The following is a 27,529-nucleotide window of genomic DNA, read 5'->3' as shown; positions in this document are numbered from 1 at the left end:
ACCTGGGTTCTGGCCAGGCAAACACAAGAATAGATGTTATATGCTACTCAGTCAAGTAATAGAATTTGTTTTTAAAGAACAAATGAGCCCTACATGTCTGGTAAAAAAAAAATAGCAACTTAGAAAATGATGAGTTTATGCTAGAAAACAAAGGAAATAAAATTAGCTACTGGCATTTTATTTCAGATAATGTAAGGAAGCCACACGACTCTTACCCTTCCTCTCCACCCAAACCTAAAATAGAATAACCAGGCTAAAGTGGTGTTTGTTTGGAATTTGCTGGGTTTTGTCTGAATTCTTTTAAGTCCATAGACTTCTTAGGACGTTCTAGAAGCAACTAGGTTGTTATTGTAAGCCCTTTAAAAATAATAAACATGCCATTTCTCATCAAACATGTTTAAGAGGGGCTGGAGAGATGACTTAGTGGTTAAGAGCACTGGCTGCTCTTCCAGAGGTCTGGGTTCAGTTCCCAGCACCCACATGGCAGCTCACTTACACCTGTCTGTAACTGTAGTTTCATTGCTTCTGACATCGTCACACAGACATACACACAGGCAAAACACCAATGAACATAAAATAAAAATAGTGATTAAAAACTATGTTTAAGAAACATTGCCATCTACATATCTGCCTATTTGAAAATTTAAGACAGATGAATCTAAGCAGTCATGTTCTGGGCAGTTGTCAGAGACTAGAAGAGGTGGTGGCTTGGGAATGTGGAGTCATATGGCAGACGTGAAACATGCTGTGCACATGAAAAAGAAGTGTTATCTAAAATACTACCTTCATAGAGACAGGGGCTTTTGAGCTATGCCTTGAAAGATAATTAGAATTCAGAAGGTGTCCATTAAGGAGCAGCAGTTTGGGTAAAGGTAGTGAACGGCAAGAACACAGACATGAATGCAGGAAAGTAGTTGGCCAGTACTCCTTGAAGGTTTTTAAACAAAACATCAAGCTTCAGCTTGAGATGTTCAATTTAATTAAGAAGTGAACAGAAGAATCGGTGTTGTGGGTGATACTGTATAGAGATAGTTTATGAGATTTGGTTAAAGCCTTTCATGAAGATTTAACTGGAAATGATGCTACTTCTTTGGTGTCATTTTTTTTTTTCTATGTAGACGTGGATGTCCTGGAACTCACTCTGTAGACCAGGCTGGCCTTGAACTCACAGAGATCCGCCTGCCTCTGCCTCCCTAGTACTGGGATTAAAGGAGTGCACCACCATGCCTAGCTATGCCATTATTTTTTTAAAAAAATCCTAGTTTTATTGTGAATTTATATCAGAAATTCTCTGCTTTGGTACCACTGTTAGGGCTGTTAAGCTTAAGCACTGAAACTGTACCATTCCTTCCATAGTTAATGCTGCTGGGACACCAAGTATAGTCTGTAAACGGATCTACATGTACTGATGGCATATTACAGATCTGCAGCAAGGCAAACATAGAAGTTGAATGTGTTGAGAGGTTCATCTTACTTTGACAGTCCATAACATCCAAATGTGCAATTATTGGACTTATCAAATAGGGTACCTGAGCATAGAACAGTCCATCTGCTTTTCACTTTATACAAGTCTTATTTATATTTAAATGTACAAGCATATATACAAAATTTCACATATACAAACACTTTATTTGATTTAAAGTACTTGCATTGTATGAAAATTCAGTGTTTATTAAGTATGTCTGCCTATATTGTTGGCTGTTTGGGACTTTAAACTCCTAAAAGGCATATGCCTAATCTCTTCAGTATCCAAAAGAATATTTTCATTGCTAGAGGAATGATTTTATGAATGAGATATCTATTTTGGATGTGTGCAACTGGTTATAAAATATTAATGTTACTCTATTTTGATTACTCTGAAAGCAGATGGCATTGTTTTACAACCTATAAAAATAGTTTACTGAGTTAGGTTCTCTTCAAAAAAGTGATGGTCATGTATTTATTTTCAGTAAACATCGGTTACTTGGTGATACTATAGTTTGCAATTTCTAATTCTAGGGGAATTTTTGCATTTTCAGTTCTTCATTAGCTTTATTTCTTTTTATAGTAGTTGTTTTCAATTGACCAGGAAGTTTAGCACTCATTCATTTAGCCAGATAGGATGTCACAGGTTTCACAGATTGGGATGCTAAGGAATTGGATATTAGGAGAGCTAGAAGAGTTTAAAAGAAGAAAGAAACAGAAGAAACTTGTACCTGTTAGCAGTACTGTCCCTTCCATACTGGGTTCTCCTGGCAGCTATTAATACCTTTGCATCTCCATGGTTCTGGATGGATCATATAAACAGAATGAAACATGGATTGGCCTCTGTGTCTGGCTTCTTTCACTTAGCACAATGTTCTAACAGTACTTCATTTTTTTTATAAATACATGGTATTTGTTGTATGTGAATACACACATTTGGTCTATCTTTTAATCAATTTATGGACATTTGAATTGTTTGCAGTGTTTCATAATTATGAGTGATGATGCGTGCTATGAATATGGTAGCATGTGTCCTAGTAATGGAATTTCTGGGTCATGTGGTAATTCTTTAACATTTTTTAATGTTTGCCAAATAATTTTCTAAAACAGCTACATCATTTATAGTCATAGCAGCAATGTACAATTCAAATTTCCCACATCTTTGCCAACTTTTGTTTCATGTCTAATCTGAATATAGCTTTATAGTGGATAGTGGTACCTCTTCTTTGTGCTGGAGATGAACCCAGGACCTCATGCGTGCTACACAGGTGTCCAACTATAAAGTGATACTCCCAAACCTTCATTTTGGTTTTGATGTTTTTCCCTGGTGGGTAATGGTGACAAACATTTTTCATGTGCATATTTTTATTGGCTGTTTGCATATATCTCTAGAGAAATATCTTATTCAAATATCCTACCCACTTTTAACTGTGTTTTTTGATAGTGTTAAGAATTGTTAAAATGAGGTTTGCAAGTATTTTCTTCCATTCTGTACAGAGACTCTTCTCAATTTTTTGATAGTGTTCTTTGAAGCAAACAAACAAAAATAAATACATAAGTCAGTTTCTTTTTTCTTTATGTAGTGTTGGACATCAGACCCAGGGCATGCAAAGCAAAGATCATACCTCCGTGCCACCTTCTTCTATTTTTTTCTTTAATTGCTTATGCTTTTAGTGTTATCTAAGAAATAATTTCTAGCCCAAGATTGCTTTCTTTCTTTCTTTCGTTCTTTCTTTCTTTCTTTCTTTCTTTCTTTCTTTCTTTCTTTTTCTTTCTTTTTTGTTTTTTGAGAAGGGTTTCTCTGTGTAGCTTTGGTACCTTTCCTGGAACTCACTCTGTAGTCCAGGCTGGCCTCGAACTCACAGAGATCCTCCTGCCTCTGCCTCCTGAGTGCTAGGATTAAAAGGCATGCACCACTATGGCCTGGCTCAAGATTGTTTTCTTTAGAGAGTTTTACAATTACTTTTACATATGTCCTTTTTGAGTTTTTATTTTACATACGGTATGTGGTAGGAGTCATACTTCATTTTGTTGCACATGGACATCCAATTGTTTGAGCACCATTGTTTTTAAATAAGTATTTTTCCCATTGAGTTGTTTTGGTATCCTTGTCAAAGATAATTGACCAGTTTAAGGGTTGGTTATTGGTTCATTAATCTATATGTCTTTCCTCCACTCGGAACCAGTTTTGATTAGTGTTAGTTCTTCAGCTTTGTTCTTTCTTAAGATTTGTTATAAATATTTTAGAATCTTTGTGTTTTCCTACAAATCATAGAATCAACTTGTCAATTTTGGTAAAAGAGTAGTGTGGATTTGGGTAGGGATTGCATTGAATCTAGATATATTTGGGGTACTGTCCTCACAGTGTGAATTCTTAGGATTTGTTCTTCATTTATTTATTTTAATTATGTTTTGGAGTTTTCTTATTTATCATCATAGCTGTTATCATCATTATCCAGAACTAAACACAGGGGATACATATAGAAGAAGAGAGAGCTGAGAGGAGATAGACGATGTGAGAACTGACTGGGCCCCATTTTTGACTCTTGTCTGGACTTACAGTTCTCTGCTGCTGGGAGAGACTCTGCAATGGGCAGTCCTCGTACCCTGCTGAGTCTTACTTTAGGCTTTGGATTACTAACCCTGTCTTGGCTAAGGACAGTACATCATAGGTAGAGTCTCAGATCTGGTCTGACTTCCTTCAGGGTTCCCGTTGTGAATGCTTGCCCTGGCCCTTTACTGCTGGCTCTTGCCAGTGTCCTGTGGGACATGGAGTCTGAACATTCCAATGTAACTTTGGTTCCCGAAGGTTTTCAGCTCCTGAATGCTGTTCAGATCTGATTGGAGATTTCTTTTTGTTGGACCCCAAAGGTTTAGGGTCTCGAGTGGGTACCCCAAGAACCCAGATTCCGGTCCAGTTGATGCAACAGCACGAGGTTTATTGAAGCGGCGACTGTACAGAAGGGCAAACTCAGCTCCAAAGAGCAAGAGTAGTATCGCACTACAGTCACATAGGCATTTTTAAAGGAAAAACCCACAAAAACCACAAGATCACAATTCCCATACAATTTCATTTCGATTGATTTATGTCTAGAGGCTAACTTCATAAGATCATTGTCTGGTTACAGAGTGATCACAGAGGGGGTACAGTTATGTCAACAGGTACATTCTTCCTGAAACCTCAAGGGGGTATCAGGGTGGGAGTGGAGTTTACACAAAGGTCACAGTGGTACTTCCTGGAACACTTGCAACTATCCCAGTCACAGCTGAGCACATCTCTTAACAGAAATCTTTTTACATTGTTATATTGTGACAGGGGTGATTGAGTAGTGGCTGCGTCAGGTTGCCCTTGGAACTAGATTTTTAGTTTCTCATTTCCTGGGGCTTGGGAGTGTAAGCCTGAAGGGTTAGGGTCTTTCACTTTTCTTCGGTCTCACAGTGTTTGTCAGGGTTCAGCATGTAGTTCAGGGCTACTTGGTCTGGCTTTTCCTAGAATGTGATTAGAGGGTTCTGGCTGCACTCCTTTTGAAATGGCAGCTTGCTTCTGCTTTGTCGCAGTGCAGAGCACCCCAGTGCTAAGAGAAGAGGCATTTCCCAGCTTCCCCCCGGCTGTTGCTGCTCTTGGTATGGCTTTTCCCCCTGCAGTTTATAGAGTTGCTTTTCTGATGACTGTTTATCAGTTTTGCTGAGATAATTCCCTGGAGATTGTACCTCCATACCTGAGTATGGTATGCCATTTTCAATCCTAAATTATTTATTTTGAAGATCTAAAATTTTTTATTTTATGCATTTGACTGTTTGTCTTTCTGTATAAATGTATACCACATGTGCTTGTGCCTGTGGAGGCCAGATGCGGGTGTTGAGTCTCCTAGACCTGAAGTTACAGATGGTTGTGAGCTGTCATGTGGGTGCTAGGAATCAAACCTGGGTCCTCTGCAACAACAATTTCTATGCTGTCCTTTTGATGCTTTGTCTAGCTTGTGTTTTACTTGGATTTTTCAAGTATCTTTGGTGTGAAGATTGCCTGACTGTTGAGTTTAGAGTGGAAGTGTGAAAGGACTATTTCTGTTGTCCCAGTTTGCTGTACACTTACTAGTCTTTCCCCTGTTGGGTCTCAAATTGGACTAGAACCTTAGCTTTTACATAATTTAGACACAAGAATTGAAAACCCATCACACTATTTAGAGTAATTTTTTTCCTTAGAGTTACTTGTTTTTCACTTTTTTATATTTTGAAATAGTTGTGTAAAACTGAAAGCTTCCTAGTTACAAAAACTAAAATAACATCTATAAAATATATTTGTTGTGGGAATCTTTCTGCAATAAGCCCCCAGACACCAGTGAGAGTGGAAGAGATGTCCCAGCAGACTGAAGCCAGGACACCTGAAAGGCTTTGCTGCTGGGTCTAGTTTGTGTTTTCCTTTTATGCTCTAAAACCATAGTGGGGCAGGCAAGCAGGAGCTTACAGAAGTGTACCTGGCAGTCGGCAGGTTGTTAGGGCAAACAACCCATTGCTTCAACTATTTCTCCAAGTCCTTCTGTTCCTGGTAGCAAGTGAAGTCATGCTTGCCAAATAGGCAGTCCAAGTAGTGCTTTAAGTAAGATACTAAATCAATCAATAAATCAGAATCTAGTAACTTTTCACTAACCTTTAATTTATAATTTTTGTCTTTGTCTTTAATTGATGAGTCAGTATAATTGTCTAGGTTAGGATCTGGATTGTATTTTTTTTTTTTAATTTATCCTTTTAATCATTTTTAGATTGTGTGTATGTATACATTCATTTTAGGAAATATTTTGTAGATTGATTTTTTTTTTTAAAAAACAGGACTAATGTATGGCCTTAAACTCTCTATGTAGTCAAGGATGATCCTCCAGCTCTGTATGTTTTGGACAACTTTCTACCAACTGAATTGCAGCCCTGCCTTTGTGCTTGCGATAAAGTTCCACTGTGCAGCCCTGGTGACCAGAACTTGCCATGTAAATTAGGCTAGCCTTGAACTCACACCTCTCTTACTCCCAAGTGCAGGGTGCCACTATGCCTGGCTTTATTTGATCTTAAAAAGTTGTGTGTGTGTGTGTGTGTGTGTGTGTGTGTGTGTGTGTGTACACGTGTGTGGGTGCCCTCAGAGACCAGGTGTTGGTTCCTTTGGTGCTAGAGTTACAGGTGGCTGTGAGCTACCCAATATGAATGCTGGCAACTGTATTAGTCAGAGTTCTCTAGAAGAACAGAACTGATAGAATGAATGGGTTTATTAGAATGGCTCACAGCTATGGTCTGAGTAGTCCAACAGTGGATGTCTACCCACAGAAAGGATCTGGTAGCTGTTGAGTTTACCAGGCTAGATGTCTCAGCAGTCCCAGTCTGGTGCTGGAGTCCCAGAGGATTGCTAGAGAGCTGCCTGTCTTCAGTCTGTGTTGGCTCTGAAGAAGAAGGTTCTGATACCAGTGAAGGAATGCCTCGGCAACACGGTAGATGAACCTGCCAGCGAGAGTGAGGGCATTCAGGCAAAAACCACAAGCTTCTTTCTTCCGTGTCCTTTTATGTGGACTGCCACTAGAAGGTGTGGCCTTCCTAACTCAGATGATATAACCAAGAATATCCCTCATACATATATATGCCCAGCATCAAGTTGACAAGTAAGGTTAGCCATTCCAGGACCCAAACTCTGGTGCTCTGAAAAGTAGCAAGTGCTCTTAATCAGTGAGCCATCTCTCTCAGCTCTATGCAGCATTTCAGTGTTTACTCTGAAGAGTGGTTTGTGGATAAGCCACTGTATTGTTGGATCCATCCTCATTTTTGTTGATTGTCTTAAGGAAATATTTGTAAGGTTACTGCTTTATTATTAGAAGCACGTTATTTATGTTGCATCTTACAGGCTAATAAATTATACCACTGTTTGAGGAAAGGTTGCTCTAAATGGCAATTATTATCTAGTAGATGAAGGATAATTAAATTGTTGAAGTTTTGAATTTTTTAACAATTCTTTATTGACTCTTTGGGAGTTTCACATCATGAACTCCAATCCTACTCACCTCCCAGTCACTCCATATCTACCCTTCACCCTGCATCCTCCTCCTCAAAAGAACCCCTCCCCCATTAATTAAAAACAAACAAGAAAACAAAAACACCTTGCTCCTCTGTCTTTCCAACACCTCTTCATTCATCCTAGTGGCATTGGGAGCTGCGGTGTGTCACACAGTACACCCTTTTGTCCACTCAGCCCCACCCACAAATGTTCATTGCAGTGAGTCATTGGTCTGGTTCAAGGTGTCTGGCCTCTGGTACACCATCATCACTGGACCCTCACCGAAACTCCTACTGGATATCCTGCTGTTGCACAGAGTCATGGAGATCCTGTAGCTATTGTTTCTCAGGACCAGTCCCTTCGCGCACTCCAGCAGATAGATCATAGATGGGGTAGATGTTAGGGTGGGCCAACCCAAGGCCGAAGGATGTGGGTCTGGGTGGTAGCTGAGCTGGTCAGTTCAGGCACTGTGACCACTCCTCTCAGGCAAAGCACAGAGCCAGCTCCTCTAGGCCTATGCCTCCTGAGTGCAGGTGTGGGGAGGAGCAGCACTCTTATGGGGGGGTAGGACCAACTCTCCTGCAGCAGTGTTCAACAAGGGGCAGGGCCAGCTATCCTAAAGCTAGTGTGAGGGCTGGTGCTGGCTCAGCATGGCACTAGGATTTCAACACACGTGGTTCCTATGACCCCCTGTGGTGACATGGGCCATGGACATCATCACAGACCCCAGCTGCAGCAGGACCACAGACCCAGATATGGCCTTAGGCAGCAGCCCAGGCCCAGGTGTCACCCTGGTCCCATGTGGCAAGCAGGCCACCAACACAAGCCCATTCCTCTCAGCCCTTGCTTCTTCAGAACTGCATCTTACCACTGCATAGAAACCATTTCACTTCTCTTTCTCTCCGATTTCACCACCATATATTTGCTTATCATATTGACCCAAGGCACTGGGCGGGCGTGTGGATGTTTCAGGCAGGCCAGACCTGAGGACCCAGGCTGCCCCATGGTTGTCTTTCACCCTTCTGAGCCTAATTTTTTATTTTTTTATTTATTTTTAAGATCTTCACTTTTTTTTATTCTTTTGTAAAGACTAGCATGCTCAGTTTCACTGGGTAGGCAGTCTTGAATAATCCACTCAAAGTCTCTTAGTCCAGTTTGATGAAGCCCATGTCCTTCAAGTACTGACAGAAACACTGACAGCACATGTTCAGCCGTATTTCTGGATAAACGATGGTGGTTAGAGCAGATGTGCTGAGAGCACCCTGGCTGACCTCCGTGGTGAGTCCAGTAGAGCTAGCTGCTGCTGACCCGCCTTCAGACGGCCAACACGGCAAACAGCCGAAGGTTGGATTTTCAACCAGCTTCATTTAGTGAACTTTCAGGACTCATTTACTACTCAGGCTTTAAAAGGAAAACGGATGAGTCTGGAGAGATGGCTCAGGGGTTAAGAGCATTGGTTGTTCTTCCAGAGGTCCTGAGTTCAATTCCTAGCAACCACATGGTGGCTCACAACCATCTGTAATGGCATCTGATGCCCTCTTCTGGCACGCAGACAGAGCACTCATATACATAAAATACATAAATCTTAAAAAAGGAAAGCTGACCTCTGACCTTTAGATTTTTTTGTTTACATACATGCTATAGTATTTAAATGTTTTAAAATATGTGAGAGAGAATAAATGTATTATCAGGTTCTTAAAGGTTATCCTTTTTTTTAAAACCCAAAAGGAACATCTGAAAAATTTAATTTGTGGAAACAAAAGTCTAGAACTATCCTGTTACTTAAATTTAATATTCCCAAAGGTCTACAAAGCATTCCAAGGCCTGAGTCATTTTTAAAATTCAGAAACCTTAATATGAATTTCTGGTGAAATGTTTATTTAGTTTCTTTGGGAAAATACTGGTTCACAAACACTTTCAAACAGAAGTATTTGTGAAGATAGGTAGTATTTTTTTATCAGCTTTTTTTTTTTTTTTTTTTTTGGTGATGGGTGGGTGGAACATCACCTTGCAGAACACTTCCCCTAGATTAAAATGTTAAAGATTTGTTGAAGAAAGTAAGTCACACTCAGTGCTCCTGAAGACTGTGCAGTGACTGTAGGATATTCCTGGCCACTGTGGTGTGATTCATACTCACTGCACAGAAGTAGCGAGAGCCTTCAACAGAGATGCAGACAAGTTAGTGGGCATTTGGAAAGAGTACAATTCGGTATTATGGTACAGAATTGATTGAATTTTCCTGTAACCTATCTATAAATATCCTTCCTTTTCTGTTTTCTTTTCTCTTGAATTGTTCTAGAGAGCTTCTTACTATTGTTTTCAGATTTATTAATTTTATTTAATGTATGAATGATTTGCATGCACACCTGTCTGTGTATCTTGTGGAGGCTAGAAGAAGGTATTGGATCTCCTGGAACTGGAGTCACAGATGGTTATAAACCGTCATGTGTGGACTAGGAATTGAACTTGGGTCCTCTGCAAATGTACCATGTGCCCTTAATGCTGAGCTATCTCTGTGGGAGGGAGAGGAAGAGGAGGAAGAAAGATGTTAAATACGTGAAGACGTATTATATTTTATATAGTTTGGCCTTGCTTTTTCCTCTGCCATGTAAACTTTGTGAATTGACTGTCAAACATTTTACCAGAGGTTTTGTTTGCTATTGTGTTTTTAAAAATAAATATAGAGGGGCTGGAGAGGTAGCTCAATGGTTCTGAGCAAGGACTACTCTTGCAGAGGATCAGAGTTCAGTTCCTAGCGCCCACATCAGGTGACTCATAATCACCTGTTAACTCTAGTACCAAAGAATTCACTGCCCTCTTCTGGTGTCTGTAGATAATTGCACTCACATGCACATACACATAGATAAACAGGCATACACATTATTTAAGGTAAAAATAAATCTTAAAGTAAGAAAGAAAAACAAACAAATTAGCTTAATTTTGATAGATGCACCTCCCCTGCTTAGTCAAGTCTAGCTGTATAGCCCAAGACTGGCCTCGACTTTGTAATCCTCCCATCTTAAACCCCACTGGAATTTCAGGAGTGCGTCACTGTGCCTGGCCTCAGTACTTGTTTATTAGGCTTATCCGAGTGTACAGCTTCCAGGCTTTGTTGATAGCCATATGGGAAGGAAATTGAGGGACAATATCTCGGCTTCTAATATGTTGGGAAGTCTTTGGTTGAGGCACGTTTGCTTTTGAGTTTTTGTTTTGTTTTGTTATTCTCATTTTCTTGTTTCTCTTGGGACATTGTATTTTTAAGCATTTCAGAAAGTTGAGATGTAACTAATGTATTTTCTTCTCATTTCATAGTTCTTCAGTGCATTCAAAAGGAAAATGTTTTTCTTGATCACAGTTGTCTAAAATTTTTATTTTCATATTCTATAAAATATATTTGTATTCTGTGACTACTTTTCTTTGTTATGCTCAGGTAATAGGTAGTTTTTATAATGCAGACTGTAAAGTATAGCAGCAGTTCATGAAACTTTGAATGTAATTCTGTGTTTTGAATTCCCATATATGGTCCTTTCATTTCAATTTCATCATCTAACTTTCTATTGTGTGTAGAATTGTATGTTTTGTTTGTATGCTGTACTGACAAATTCTTGAGAGCAGTCTTTGTTTGGGTTTTATAATCCTCAAATGCTCATTTACAAAGCCTATTGTTATTTATTTACTGAATTATCATGAATTATTCCTACAATAGTTCTTTAGCTGTTAGGGGAGATATTAGAAAAACTGAAGCCATGAATTGAAAATAGATCTTATTTTAAAGATTTATTTATTTACGTATTTTATGTACATGAGTGTTTTTGTCTGCATGTACATCTACACACCAGAAGAGAGCATCTGATCCTGTAGGACTACACTTATAGGTGGTTGTGAGCCACTTTGTAGGTGTTGGGAATTGAAGGACCTCTAGAAGAGCAGCCACTGCTCTTAACCACTGAGTACTCTCCATCTCCATCCCCAAAGATAGATCTTTGAGGTAGTTATTTTGAGTCAATCAGTCAGTCAGTCTCTGTGTGTCTTGACAGGGTCTCATTATGCTTCTTAGGCTAGCCTTGATGTCATGATCCTCCTACTTCAGCCTTCAGAGTAGCTAGGATTATAGCTGTGCATCACTGCACCCAATTTTGACATTGATTACTTTTATAAAACAAAGACTATGGTAACTTGACCAATTTTTTTAAAACTAAAACTGAAATATATAAAGGCAAAAATTGCAAAAATGAAGAAACAGTTATATAAATGTTTGTTTCATATATAGAATTTCAAGTGCAGATCTTTGACCTTGAAGGAAATTTAGCACTATGAATGTTTGCTAATCACCATTTAACCTTGATGGAATAGTTGCTAAGAACTGTTTTTTTTTTGTTGTTGTTGTGTTTTTCAGAGAATGCAGAATCTATTGACCTTAAACAGTTTTTTGACCAACATTTTTCACATATATACTATGTGTTTTTTGAAAATTTTGTGACTATTGAAGCTAGTCTTAAACAGAAAGGTAAGATATCAGCATATATTCTGACTTAATGTTTCTAGTAGTCGTAATCATCAACTTAAAAAGAAGAACTGGATTAGAATTTTAGTATTGTTTTATTTTGATACCCTTCTAACAATATCATCAGCTGTATTTGAAAGGAAACAAACAGACTCCTCTGACTCTCCTTATTGTTTTGTGAAGGCTCAGAACATTTGCATTTTCCTGGTCTGGTTTCCTCCACCTACCTTCTTTGTTCTCCCCTAGGAATGTTTGAATAGTAATAGGGATAGTGTTTTTCATGTTGAGAGCTCATTTAGAACCCACAATATATGATGATTTGTTATTAGTATAACCTAAATATTATATTATTATTATTATTATTATTATTATTATTATATTAGTATAACCTAAATTTTGTGTTTATCCTGGGGATTGAATCCAGGGCCTTGTATATGTTAAGTGTGGGCTTCCCAACTCCCATACCTAGAACCTAAATTTAGAGTAATTATGCTGAAGAATAGAGAGAAGGGCTATAATACTGTCTGTATAATAAATAGGCCACACTTTAGCATTTCCTAAAAAAATCCCTGAAGAAAAGCTCAGGGATTGAAACATTTAAGTTCATTAAGTAGTTATATTTCATACTATAAAATAATATATTTAAAGTATTTTTCTATTAAAAATATTTCAGGTCACAAGTCTCAAAGAGAGGAATTGGATGCTATACTTTTTATTTTTGAGGTAAGTGCTGTGAATCATACCTTTTAAACTTTTTCAAAAATAATTCTGAGAACATATGAAGAAATATATTATAATTATTAGATATATAATGAAACACAGTTAATCTGCCAGCTTTTTGCAGAACTTAATTTATAAATTAAAAATGTATCTGACTGAGTTTGTGTATTTTTGAGGTACAGTGTATTTTTAGGGACAAATTATGTTTATGCTTTTGACAACACAAAATTAATTTGATAGCATATTTGGAAAATGAAAATTTTTATAGTTTACACAGATTTTTTTAACCTCTAGAGCCTTGGATATTATATATGAGTAGAGGATTTATCCTTCATTTATTTGTTTTTTTTGCTTTTGTTTTTCCTAGGACAGGGTCTCTGTAGGCAGTGTTTCTCTGTGTCCCAGCAGCCATTCCCCAAATAACCATACAGAGACTCAATATTAATTATAAATGCTCAACTAATAGCTTAGGCTTGTTACTAACCAGCTCTTATAACTTAAGTTAACCCATTTCTATTAATCTTATGTGCTACCCTGAGGCTCGTTTACCTCATCTATGAACTTCCCATGTTGCTTCTTCTGCATCTAGCTTGCGACTCCTCAGACTCCACCCTTCTGCCTCCCAGCATTCTCTCTGCCCTGAAAATCCTGCCTAGCTATTGACCAATCAGCTTTTTATTAACAATGAGAGCAACACATTTTCACAGTGTACAGAAGGATTATTCCACAGCAGGTCTTACTATGTAGCCCTGACTGGTCTGAAACTTGCTATGGGGACCAGGCTGGCTTTGAACTCACACAGATCTGCCTGCCTCTGCCTCCCAACTGCTGAGACTAAAAGTGTGTGTCACTGTGCCAGGCTTTTTCACTTAGTTTTGATACAAGGTCTTATAGTGTTCCTGTGGAGATGTCGACAAACATCTACTCACTCCACATGGAGAACTGATAAAAAAAAAAATCAAATAATACCTCACCAGAGTCTACCTTGATGAACCAATGAGTTTCCTGGGTCACTTACAGAAGCATGAATGACTCAAAGACAGCTGCAACACTGAAAGCCCACCACAGCATGGGTGATGACTCTAGAAGGTTGGAACCCTAGAGCTTTGTGCAAGACACAGGAAATTTCTCCTTAGCAGTCCTTACTGTTTATATAGCTTTAGGGTTGGGGAAAGGGGTGCATGTGGTAAGATTCAGGGACTTCCTGAGACTTGTGAATTATTTACTTTCTGAGCCTTAAAGAAATCACTTTAGAACTTTCTGAATCTTAAGGAGCTTCCCTCCAGGATGGACTGTTTGAATTGGGAGGAAATTGCTATACAACACATGTAGCCCAGGCTGGCCTTGAACTTCTGGTCTTCTATCAACACGTGTTGGGATTAAAGGCGTATATCACCACACTCAGCTCATACTTTGTGCTCTAAGGCCTTTCATTATTAATTTGAACAAAATAGCCTTGTTTTTAAAATTGTTATTTTATATCACTTTGAATTGTTCTGGGCAAATATTCATAAATAAACAGAAAGCATAGCTTGGAGGTAGATAAGCTCTGCTAAAATTTGTTTATATTTTCAGCACATTCAAAAATTAGGCCCCTCTCATTCGTACTTTAAAATAGCTTATTATCAGAGGAAATAGTCATTGGAATAGTCTTGTCTTTGCTGAGAATTTAGAGACTGATAGAAAGCCAAGATTAGAGCTGATGACTCTGGAGACTAAGAGAGAGCACAGAAACCCATTTCTCCTAGTGGAGATGGCTGTGCACCTGCGGTCCTGTTGCTCCAGGGGGACAACTTAGAAGGAGTGCTCCAGCTGGGCATTGATGAGCACGCTGGTCACCTAGGGAGAGGAAGACTCTCTCTAAGAATGACTGTCTGGACATGGTGGTACATGCCCGAAGCGCTAACCTTTGGGGGGCTAAGGCAGGACTTGCAAATTTTTAGGCCAGCTTGGGCTACATGGTAAGACCCTGACTCAGAAAAAGGAAAAACAAAACAAGGTGCTAGATGACAGTAACTGATACTCTAGAATTCATTTCATTGTCTTGAATCCTTTGAAACCTGATTTTATTTGGTAAGTAAACTACCTTCAGTAGTTACATGAAGGGCTTGCTTCTAAATGGAATAGTGAACACAAATGTTTGGGGAAGAGTAAATGTGTCCCTGGAGAATGCAAGATAATGGTTGCTCTAGTTCAGGAAACAAGGTGACCTATGAATTAAGAAAATTCCTTTTCAGAAAATGGAAATAATAGAAAATATTAAAAAATAATGCTTTCCTGTGTGTAATACAGGACATCTGTGTTGTCGATCGCTACATTTCATTGGGAAGAAGATGTGAGATCAAAGTGGCTTGTTTTTTAGGGGGGTAGTTTGTTTGGTTTTTCTTTAGATTGAATCCAGGGATTTACATCTGCTGAGTACATCTTCTGCTCCTGGGAAAAGGGAAAACCTCCAGCCCTGGGATTTTCATTTTTCCAAAAAACCATTTAGTCCTTGTGCTGATTTTCTTCTTAAAATTGGATGGTAATGTATATGTCTGTGTTTTGAGACAAATGATGAAAATCATAAAGTGACTACATTCTGGTTAAAAAGCATCACTGTATGTGATGTTAATATAGCACAAGATTTGGATTCTGCTTTTTCTGTAATTGAAGGCACATAAATTTTGGGGGGCTTTTTATCCACATTAGAAATTAAAGAACTTAAGCTGGACATGGTGGCTATGTGCCGTAACCATTGAAGAACATCGTGATTTTAAGAGCAGCCTAGGTTAAATCCTGTCACTAAACAAATAGAATTAAATCTAAAACATAATTGATTGGAAGTTAGAACTGCTTTTGAGTAGCTCATAAACTTATCTTTTCAACCTTTCTATAATTTTATCATTTTCCTCACCAAAACAGAATTATGTGTTTGTTGGCTAGCTGTGGGAGACACGTTGGAAAGCAAAGATTAAATTTATATGTTTCATGTTAGGTCAGCGTATGTGCACATGATGTGTGGGGGACACATGCCACTGCACACATATTGTGGTTAGAGGACAGCTTTGTGAAGCTGGTCATCTTTCTACCTTTACATGTGTTCCAGGGATCCAACTCAGGTCTTTGCAGTGTCTTTCTTGCTCCCATCTGTCTGTCCCTAAACTTTATATTTTCTTTATTGTCCTCTTTTATGGAATGGACTAAAGGAGATCCTATCAAAAGAAAGAGACATTTAAAAAGTGCCTATTATCCTCTGGTCAGATTAGTGTAAAGGCACAGACATGGAACTAGGCATATTGAAGTGGCATTCTTGGTTCTTTCACTTGCTAGATTTCTAACCTAAGCACACTACTCAACCCATTTTTTTATTGGTCAAAAGAGATAGTTGGAGCCGGGCAGTGGTGGTGCATGCCTTTAATCCTAGCACTTGGGAGGCAGAGCTAGGCGGATCTCTGTGAGTTCAAGGCCAGCCTGGTCTACAGAGCGAGATCCAGGACAGGCACCAAAGCCACACAGAGAAACCCTGTCTCAAAAAAACCAAAAACAAACAAACAAAAGAGATATTTGGGTTGATTGAAAGGACAATGAGATACCATTACATAAAGTATCTAGTTTGAGCTTATGAGCATCCTTCAATTAATGATGTGGCTAAGTAATAGTTATAACAGCAGCAACAGTAACAAACACACAGTGTCATTCAGCAAGTGGATAATGACTGAGCATAGTTTCATAATAATTTAGCTATTTTTCTGGAATAATCTGCATACACAGTAGAAAAGAAATAAAGAACAAAATTTCAAAGTATTATATATAGAAAGCGTTTTAACTTCACTATAAAGCTCCAAAATTTAAAATTTTTTGCTTTCCTACCTATGGCTATCATGGCATCCAAGTACCTCTGGGCTCACATGAATTAATTAATGTAGCATGCCCTATCTTTTCTTTTTCCCTTTCTCCTTTTCTTTTTTCCCTAACCTTTCCTTCTTTTCTTCCGTTCTCTTCCTCATTCTTCCTTTCCTTTTCTTCCTTTTCTCTTTCCCTCCCCTCCCCTCCCTTCTCGAGCCCCCTTTCCTCCTCCTCTTCTCCATTTTCTTTCCCCCTTCCTTTTGTTTTCTGCTGCTGGGTATTGAACCCAGGACTCAGGTTCAGTGAAATTTTTATGAAATCAAAATATTATCCTAGGTTTATTGAAAAAGGAAAGGGGGAAAAATCTATGCTGCAAATGTTAATTGAAATCAACAAGAGTTTTATCTACAATGCAGAAATCCTAAAAAAAGTAAAAAATCATTTTGAAACATATTAGAATCAATATTTAATAATGAAAGAGAGTCCTGGTTTGCCTTTCTGTTGCTGTGTAAAACATTTTGACCAAGAGCAACTTGGGGAGGAAAAGGTTTATTTCAGCTTTTACTTGCTGCTAACGGTCCATCACAGAGGGAAGTCAGTGCAGGAACCTGGGACAGGAACTGAAGCAGAGACCGTGGAGGAATGCTGCTTACTAGCTTGCTCTCTCACTCATGCCCAGCTAGTTTTCTTATGCACTCCAGACCAACCTGTCTAGTAATGTACTGCCCATAGTAGACTGGGCCTCCCTACATCAGATAGCAATTTAGAAAAGGCCCCAAGCTGGTTGTTGTTGGTGCATGCCTTTAATCCCAGCATTTGGGAGACAGAGGTAGGTGGATCTCTGAGTTCAAGACAGCTTGGTCTACAGATTGAGTTCAAGGACAGCCAAGACTACACAGAGAAACACTGTGGGGGTGTGAGGAAAGGCCCCACAAGCATACCCACAGGCCAATCTGATTTATGCAATTCCTCAATTGTGGTTTTTTTTTTCTTTCCAGGTGACTCTAATTCTGTCAAGTTGACAAAAACAAACAAACAAACAAACAAACAAAAACCCAATCAGTACAGTCTATTCCTTGTCAACTTGATACACAGATACATTACTATTAAACCATAACCTCTCCTTTCTTGTTTATTCCCAAGATATGTTAATATCATAATACAAAATACAATATAACTTTAAAAGTCCCAGTCTTTAAAAACTGTAACTCTTTAGAAGTTTAGTGTCCCCTTTAAAAGTTCAAAAATCTCTTAGCTATTAGCGCCTATAAAATAAAACAAAACAAAACAAAACAAAATCAAGTTCAATGTATTTTTTTTCCAAGAAGGAAGAACCAGGGCATAGTTATAGTCAAATCTGAACCCAAACCCAGCAGTATAAGGAGCTCAGTGTATGCTCTATGGGACTCACTTCTGATCTTTTGGGCTCTAAAGAGCTTTGGGCAGCTCCACTTTTCCAGCTCTGCCATCCACAGCACACATAGCTTGTTTTTGAGCCTCAAACCAGCTCTACTTCATAGCTGCTGCTTTTCTTGGCAGATGTCCTGTGGTCCTAGCATCTCCCATATCCTGCAGCCTCTACTCTTAACTGAGACTCAAACCTTACTATTGACCTTTCCTGGTCTCCCTGCAGGGACTCCAACCCTGACAGGATGGCAAGCCTCAGCTTCTCTCCATGACTCCTTCAACTTTGGGGTCCCCACTGAAACTGAGAAGGCTTCACCTTCACTAATGGCTTCTTAGGACTTCTCTGCAGGGACTCTAACCCTGCCACATAGTACTACAAAGCCTTAGTTGCTCTTCATGCTGCCAGGGGAATCTTTATGAACTGTAGGTTTCATTGAATTGGAGAGCCAGCACCAGATAGGGCCAAACCCACTGGAGAAATTCATCCTTAGAATTCTGTTTCTCTAGAGCCACTCCTGGTACCACAATCTGTATTTGTGAGGCTTCTCTAAAGCAGCACGCGCACACGCACACGCACACACACACACACACACACACACACACACACACAATTTATTAGATTGGCTTATGTGATATATTCTGGGTAGTCCCACAGTGGCTGTCTGATACTGGAGAGACTGAGAATCTGGTAGTTACTTAGTCTGTGAACTTGAAGGTTAGCAGACCCAATCTGGCACTGAAGCCTAGATGATTCCTGGAGGGCTGCTGGTCTTCAGTCTACTTTGGAAGTCGGAGGAAGCCAATTCTAATTTCAGTGAAAGAATGCTGAAGCAGCAGGATGGATAAATTTGCCAGCGAGAATAAGGGCAAGCAGGCAAAAGCAAAACTTCCTTCTTTCATCTACTTTTATCTGATCTGCTACCAAAAGGTATCATGTAAATTTAGGACAGGTCTTCCTGATTCAAGTAAATCCCTCATAGGTGTTCCCAGATGCTTCTTGCATTTTAGTTCATTCCAGATCGAGTCAAGTTGACAACCAAGGTTAGCCATCAAAAGGAGACCTTACTTACTTTTTATCACTGTTAAAGATAAATTCCATTCATTTTTCTCTTCCAAAATTTCTTTAGTATTACTACTTTTTGGGTGGGAAAGTTCAAATATTTTACTAGTTTGTATTTGCTATACTTTAACATAAGAAGCTCTTAATGTGGTCCTCTAATATTTCATACTTTACAATATCTTGACACATTATTTGATTTTACTCTTTATTTTGCTTATATTGATTTTTAGAAAATTTTACAACTCCTTCCAGAAAGAATTCATCAGCGATGGCAATTTCATAGTATTGGTAAGTAATATAAATACACACTTCACATCTGAAATAAATTATATAATGGTTTCTCAGTTATTGTTAATGAGTTCATGGTTTGTGTTAGTGAAAACAGAATATAAGAGGCTAGGGGGATGGCTCAGTAGATAAAGTGCTTGCTGGACAAGCTACACCCTGAGTGCTGATCCCCAGCCCCCAGATCTAAAAGCGAGTGGCCACATTCATACAGTAACCCCAGTGCCCTGGTGACCTACCAGTTTAGCTAAAACCATAGATTCCAGGTTCAGTAAGAGACCTTGTCTCAAAGCACCAATATTACCTTTGGCTTCCACTTTTCACACACATATGCATGTGTTCATGTATATACATGAATTTAGGAGGGAACTAGGTATAGTGCCACAGATCTCTAATCCCAGCTACTTAGGATGCTGAGGCCTGAGGATCACAAATTCAGGGCCTGCCTGGCCAAGCAAGACCCCATCTGAAAATGAAAGAGTGAGGAACGAGCTGGGTATAGAATTCAGTGATGGAGTACTTGCCTAGAATATGTAAGATTATAAATTTGATCCTCAGTACTATAGAGAGGAAAATACAGGGGCGGATTGAGAGTCTAAGACTAAAATTTAAATGAAGGGCCAAGGGTCAGTGGTAGATGTCATGGTTTGTATGCGAGGACCTGGGTTCAATTTCCTGTAAACACACACGAAAAGTAGGCAGAACAGATGAGTTGAGGAGAGAGGGGAGGAGGAAATCTATTCATGTATATATGTTGATTTGGCACACAATATTTTTTTTTGTGATCTACCTCTTCCTTTACTCTGAATGCATTAGCAATGATGATGAGTTATTTTAAAAAATGGAAGTAGGCTTAGACAAGATAAATATCTTTGTGAATCAGAAATAGGAGAGAAATGCAAATGCCAAAAAAAGAGAATCTATGAAGCTGTAACCTCTGGATTTCCTGTTTGTTTTTTGTGATAGGGTCTCACATAGTCCAGGTTGGCCTAGAACTCATTATGTAGCTGCCTTCCCCCTCAACTGTGCTCATTTGTGCAGCGGTCCTCCTGCTTCAGCCTTTGAGTACTGTGTAAACGGAGTTTCTCTGTCCTGCCCCATCCCACAGCCGCTTCCAAATAATCATTTACAAATGCTTGGCTGATGCCTCAGGCTTATTACTAACTAGCTCTTACACTTAAATTAACCCACTTCTATTAATCTATGCATTGCTACATGACCCATGGCTTACTGGTCCTTTGGCATCTTGCTCCTTGGGCAGCTGGCTTTCATCTGCCCCTACTCCACCCTTCTTCATCTGCATTCCCAGTTTGATTGTCCCGCCTAACCTTATCTTGCCTCACCATTGGCCAAACAGTTTTATTATCAACCAGTGAGAACAACACATATTCATAGCGTGTACAAGGACCATCCCACAGCAGTACTGAAGTAATTTAGGGGCAAATTCTCACTATGTAGCCCAGGCAAGCCTTAAATTCATGATCCTCTTGCCTCCGCCTCCAGTATGTTGGGATTACAGGCATATACTCCATGTATGACTGTGCCCATGATTTGAAAACAAAGCAGGAGGATTAGAGTTAAGCTTACTGTTGCTTGAAGCACCAAAATATGGCTCTCTAGCTCATGAAACAAAAGCTGAAGAGAAGAAAGAAAGAGAGAGAGAGAAAGAAAGAAAGAAAGAAAGAAAGAAAGAAAGAAAGAAAGAAAGAAAGAAAGAAAGAAAGAAAAGGAAGAAAGAGAGAAAAGAAGAGAGTACGTTGCAGGTTACAGTCAGAGAGAAGAGAAAACAGACTTTCTGTTTATCAAGAAACAAGCTTAAACAACGAAGTCAGATTTTGCTACATTCAAATTATAACCACAGGGCTCTTGAGCTGTTATTACAAAGTTGTCATGATTAATAATATTCCACAATTATGTATAACTTGTGAAAATTCATAAATGGTGATTTTTCTCTGTCACTCAGATGATTCCTACAAGTTGTCGGCTTTTATGAATTGTTAATGAAGGAAACTGTGACTGTAGTTGATTTAAAAATAACTTCATTCAGAGATACAGTTTGCATAGGTAAAATGGATTCTTTGAAGTAAGATGCGGTGGCTTTTAGAAGATAGTTCTCCCAATCCAGTTTTAGGAGACTTCTGTCCTCACCTAGTCTTTGAATCCATTTGTTGTCATATGCCAGCCTCAGCTGTGTTGTGAACTCTAGCCCAGCCTGGCCCAAAATCCAAAATTAAAAAAAACAAAACAAAGGAAAACACCTCACAAGTTTTTTGGAAGAACTATTTGTTTTATCTTTATAATACAAAAGTCAAGGATTTCTTTATATATAGAAAGTACACCTAAAAATAAAAGTGTTGGTCCTATTGAAATTTACACACACAACACACACATACAAACATGTGTTTTTTGCTGTTTTTTTTTTAATATTTATTTATTATGTATATAGTATTCTGCCTGCATGTGTCCTTGCAGACCAGTAGAGGGCACCAGATTTCATTACAGGTGGTTGGATGCCATCATGTGGTTGCTGGGAATTGAACTCAGGACCTCTGGAGGACCTCTGGAAGAACAGTCAGTGCTCTTAACCACTGAGCCATCTCTCCAGCCCGCTTTTTGCTGTTTTTGATCTAGTTTCAAAAGCCTAGACTGTCCTCTTACTGTGCAGCTGAGACTGGCCTCTCCTATCTCTGCCTTTATAGAGCTGACAGAAAATTAGTAGGCAATATATATAATGAACTCTTAATATTAAACAAAAACAAAAACTTGAGGGCTGGAGAGATGGCTCAGTGGATGAGAAGATGTGCTGCAGTTCTAGAGGACCTGAGTTCAATTCCCAGCACCCACTCACAGCAGCCTGTGATTCCAGCTCCAAGGGAATCTGATGTCCTCTTCTGGCTGCCAGCAGGACCACACACATGGCATTCACTCACACAGACACAAACACATACATGTAACTAAAAACAATACAGATCTTTAACTTAGAAAAGTCTGTCCACTTGAAAATTACAAAAGGACATGACAAACAATTGAATAAAATTTGAATGGACAAACAAAAGGTCATTCTTTGTCACTAGAAAACATCAAATGGAAACATTTAAACTTAACACTAATTAGATTATCAAATTTTAGAATTTGTTATTGGGTTGTTTGCTGCCATCATATACCAGAGCACTGTTACGCACTGCATCGCTTGGTATTGTTAGTCATCATTGTATTTTAAAATTTCTTAATATTTGGTAAAGCTGAAAGTGAGTGCTTCCTTTGCAATTTATATATCCTAAGAAAAGTCATATATGTAGCAGACAATCATGGATATTATAGTACTCTTGATAGTGGCAAAAATTTGGAAATAAGCCAAATGTCTTTATATAAAGAAGATACATTTGTATAATGATAAAGTATTAAAGTAGTTAAAATGAATTATCTAGAGCTACATAGACTAGTATAGATAAATTTGAAAAGCTAATATTAGATATGAAAAGCAGTAACTTATAAATGAATTGCTGTGTATGATACCCTTTATATAAGGTTTTAAGCAATTGATGCCAAGAAATTAATGTATTTATAAGTAAGTAGTAATATAAAAATATTTTTGAAGTGATAATTCTAAAATGTATATAATGTTTTCCTCTAGAGAAGAAGGGAAGAAAATGATTTAAGCTTCAATGAGCCATTGATTTAGGCTTCAATGGTTAAGTAAAACAAAGATAAGTGTTTAAATCCTAACAAACATAATATTGTATTTAGATTTGTTCACAGTGAATGATGTGCTTCTGGATGTTATAGTAATGAAAATAATTATTAGGAAATAGTGGAATTAATTAATATTCTTTTGGTTAATTAAAACCTTTTTACAGTAGCTTTTTGTATTAGTGGTAAAATACTTTATATTTTCAGTGTAAATAAGAGATGTAATAGATTGTTTTGTTAAGCACAATTTTGGGACCAAATTTTGTCAATAAATAAATCATGTTTAACTGTGTTGAAAGGTGACTTTTTTATAAGCCCCTCTGACCTCTCTTTTGATCAAAGGGTTACCAAGGTCACCAAGAACAATTTAGAGATTGCCAAGGACTTGTTTAAAAGTAATTTCAAGTCTGACCGAGAACTCTGACATTTATAAATAGAGAAGAAGATAGGGATAATTAAAACCATGTTTTTCTTTTCAGGATTGATTTTAAAGAAACTACTCCACACAGGAAACTCCTTAAAGGTAAAATATAATTATATTTTTTCTATGACTTAGAAAAAAAACCTGAGCAAAGGGCTTGGGTGGGTTAGAGTGTTTGTTAAGTGCATACAGGGCCCTGAGTTGGTCCCCAGCACTGCATAAAGTGGGTGTAATGGTGCCCTCCTGGAATCCCAGCATGAAGAGGTGGAAGCAGGTAGATCAACTACACAGCAAGTTTGAAACCAGCCTGGTCTGCTCTGAGACTTTGTCTCAAACAACTCAACACACCAAAACGTCCATACCACTTATGCTCTCCCACTTTGACTTTTTCCTGAAGCTTGTTGAATTGATTGACTTCAATTCATTTGAGAAAAGCCATTTAGAAGAATTCAGTGCCAGAGAGGGAGTTGTCCTTTTTCTCTTTTCTGTTCTCTTTCTGGGAGAGCATTCATTTATTGGGTCAAGTATTTGTAGTCTTTCATGTATGGGGATTGGTGTAGGTCACTGGGCACAGTGGTTGTTCCAGAGTTCCAGAAATAGTTGTTTAAATAAATTCACTTTTATGATTTGAATAACTCCAAAACTTTTAAGAGACGCAAGCATGGATTGGTTGTTCACCAGCGTCCCTGTAACCCTTCCTACTTTACTAAGCCCATATGTCCTGCACTTTTTCTCTTTGGATTAGATTGGTAGTGATGGGTGGTAGGGAAGCAGAGAGATAAGGAAATTGTTATCTGATTTTTTTTATTTTTTATTTTTTGCATTCGGAAATTACTACATTAAGTAGTTTATTCTTAGGATTCCATCAAGTATGGCTGTTTTTTTTCTCCCCAGTGTTATGGATTGAACCCAGGGCCTTGCATATACTATCACTGAACAATATCCTTAGCCCAAGTTTATTCTTACAAATCTATGAATTTGGATTTTAAAATAATGGGAGTTGTATAGATGTCCTGGGTATATCTGTCTTCACTCTCCATCTTGTCTTTCTCTTTCTTCAACAAAATATCTTTCTAAAGAACTGTGTTATAAGGAGCAAGAACGCATGTCCATTAAGAAATACTGTATTTCCTTTCATTTTATTTTAGATCAGACGGGAAGGTGTTCGTCTCTTCTTGTTATGGTTGCAAGCTCTTCAGGATAACTGTAGCAAAGAACAGCTCTGGATGTTTTCATGCTTGATCCCTGGATTTTCAGCACCACAATCTGAATATGGACCTCGAACTTTAGATAATCTTATTAATCCTCCACTCAACCTTCAAGAAAGTAAGATTGATGAGATGTTATCTGTCAGTATGTTTCCTATAGATTTTCTTGTAAAAATGTGTTTGTGTATATGCATTTTTGTGTGCGCACAAATGTGCTTGTAGTATATGTGCATGTGTGCAGGTATGCTTGTCTGCGTTGGCCATGTGGAGGCTAGACATTGACAGCTGGATATCTTCTTTAGTTTCTTTTCCATATTATTGTTATTTTTGAGTCCAAGTCCCATACTAAGTCTGAAATTCACCGTTCCAACTGGACTAGCTAGCAAGCAATCCCCCAACCTCTGCAGTTTACTAGTTTTTGCCCCGTAGCACTGGGGTTCCTGGCCTTCAAGGCCATCCCAATCTTTTTTTAATGTGGGTGCTGGTGATCTGATCTCAGGTCCTCATATTTGTTTAGTAGGCACTTTACTCACTGACCATCGATACAGCCCTCTCTGTAGTTTGTTTTTAATGTCAAATGTCTGTGCAGTTATCACATGGTATTCTGAGGCAGTGTTTGTGAAGGTAGGTTTAGTATTACTTTAGCTTGGTGGGGCCTGCGGGTTAAGACAGCTGTTGGAAATGTAATTTGCCACTTAGCTTGTAAGAGGAAGCACACCGCATGCCACAGCCCTGTGTAGACTGTGTGTGTGTGTGTGTTTGCACGTGCGCGAGTGCAGAGCTCTCTGTGAGTGATCAGGGTTAGTTAGAAGTGAAGGAGCAGAAGTTGATATGTTAGTGTGGGCAGGAGCTTTTATTGTGGTTTCATGGGAAGGAAGTAGCAAGTCAGTGAGAGCAAGTAAAAAATCAGCTCGTGTAAATAAATGATTTCAGTGGCTTCTGGTACAAAAAGGTGGTCCCTAGTTGTCTAGTCCTTGGCTCTGAAGTGATCAAGACAGGAAAATAGTACCTTTGATTCAGAGTGTAGAGGACTTTATGAGGGTGTGGACTTCGGACAGAGTGGTTTGTATATGAGAGTCATTATTAGCAGGTTAGTCAATTACTACCTCTAGGAATTGGCCAGCCCTGGTAAGGACATTATCTCTGGTATCAAGTCCCAGATATCAGAGCATGTAAACCGTATTAGGGTTAATATGAACCACTTCACATCATGTTTTGTTGTGTTTTTTTGAGACAGAGTCTCATATACCTCAGGCTGGCCTTAAGTTTACTATGTAATAAAAGATGACCTTTAACACAAGATCCTCTTGCTGGGAGGTATTGGACACTACTCCTGGTTTTAATTTATAATTTCTTGTGTATCGTTTTGTATGCTGGAATTAGTTTAGATGTATGCAGAAATAAAAGTGTGTTTCTCTTTATGCAGTAAGTGACTATAAAATGCATATAAAATTTTATAAATCTAAAGTTGCATTTTTATTTTAAATTTAACTTGTAATTTTAGAAATGTTATTTGTTTTTTTCACTAGTGAATCTTTGTCTTTTTTAGCCCTAAGATTTTCTAATGTTATTTTTCTTTACTTTTTAGTTTTCTCCTTGTATGATTCTGCTTAAATATCAAAGTTATTTTTCTTTTTTCCTAAATATATTCTTCTTTTACTAGTAAGCATTTGTGATATATAGTGCTGTATTAGTTGACTAGGGCTGCAGTAACAAAATACCCCAGACTAAGTGGCTTCATGGCAGAGTGTATTTCCTAGAGGTTGGAGTGCACATGTAGATGCTGACAGTCCAGTTTCTGGTGAGCCTTTTCTCAGCTTGCACACAGCACCTTCTCATTGTGTGTGCACATGATTTTTTTCCTTAGTGCATTTGCATGCTTGTGCACACAGAGCAAACGCTCTGGTATTTCTTCTCTCCTTATATCCAGTTCCATACATTTAGGGCTGAACCCTAATAACCTCATTATAACCTTACATGCTCACTGTTTAGATACAGTCACATTGAGGTTTCATGTTCCAGCGTATGAGTTTTGGGGGTACACAGTTCAGTTCATAACTTGTACTCTATTAGATGTTTCATATTATTGTAATATATTTCTATAAATTACAGATTTTTATAGCAAAGCAAACTATACCTGTACCATGAAATTTTAGAAACAAAAACAATCTTGCATAAAATCTATAAATATACCAGCTTAAGCAGACCACTTACATCTGCTTATGACATGCATGTCATCCTGAAGTATTCAACTAATGTTTCATGAGCACTTTTCCTTTTGGTTCACTGCCATTTATCCCATCTGTAGCTTTTTTTCCGTCTCTATTTTTAGAGCTAAATTTCTTTTTTTTTCTTTTTTTTTTTTTCTTTTCCCCCTGGAGCTGAGGACTGAACCCAGGGCCTTGCGCTTGCTAGGCAATTGCTCTACCACTGAGCTAAATCCCCAACCCCTAAATTTCTTTTTTTTTGCTTAGTTTCAAATGCATTTTGACCAACTCTTTTGCATTCTCTTTCTGAGAACAAAATTTAAACTTTCCTTTATTTTTTTCTTTATGTGTATGTATGTTTGCCACATGCATGCAGGTTTCCACAGAGGCTAGAAAAATCTCAGATCTTCTGAACTGGAGTTTCCAGTGGTTTGTGAGCCAGCTGCTATGGGAACTGGACCTGGGGCAAACAAGGGCAGTACACACTCTGAAGTGCTGAGCCCTCTTTCCAGCCCCCAAAGTAGAAGTTTTGCTGTTTACTTTACAGGGCATAGGAAATACAAACTACCTGTACATTCTTCTATAGCTACTAAGAAGTCCTTGGGTCTTAGATGGGGGTCTATAGCTTTGCAAAGTAAAGCACTCGTACTAGTCTGTGAGGACAGGGTGCAAATGATAAAAGGTTGTGTTTTTAAATACTAAGTTTT

General features: G+C 38.4%; 1 protein-coding gene across 4 annotated transcripts in view; it reads left to right on the top strand.

The window, feature by feature from the left end:
* Ralgapa1 (Ral GTPase activating protein catalytic subunit alpha 1) overlaps positions 1-27,529 on the top strand; it is a 221,331-nt gene that overhangs the window by 20,267 nt on the left and 173,535 nt on the right. For all 4 annotated transcript variants that reach the window (XR_009382814.1, XM_059279417.1, XM_059279419.1 and 1 more), the window contains exons 2-6: positions 11,889-11,999; positions 12,670-12,719; positions 19,242-19,299; positions 23,466-23,509; positions 24,556-24,733. Coding sequence is in view for 3 of the 4 variants with exons in the window: in XM_059279417.1 (XP_059135400.1) it covers positions 11,889-11,999; positions 12,670-12,719; positions 19,242-19,299; positions 23,466-23,509; positions 24,556-24,733 (441 nt within the window). In the remaining variant the exon portion in view is untranslated. The remainder of the gene's footprint in view (positions 1-11,888; positions 12,000-12,669; positions 12,720-19,241; positions 19,300-23,465; positions 23,510-24,555; positions 24,734-27,529) is intronic.

Source organism: Peromyscus eremicus, chromosome 14, assembly GCF_949786415.1.
Source record: "Peromyscus eremicus chromosome 14, PerEre_H2_v1, whole genome shotgun sequence".
NCBI lineage: Eukaryota > Metazoa > Chordata > Mammalia > Rodentia > Cricetidae > Peromyscus > Peromyscus eremicus.
Note: the sequence above shows the minus strand (reverse complement) of the source record. Positions and strands in the feature narration are given on the sequence as shown.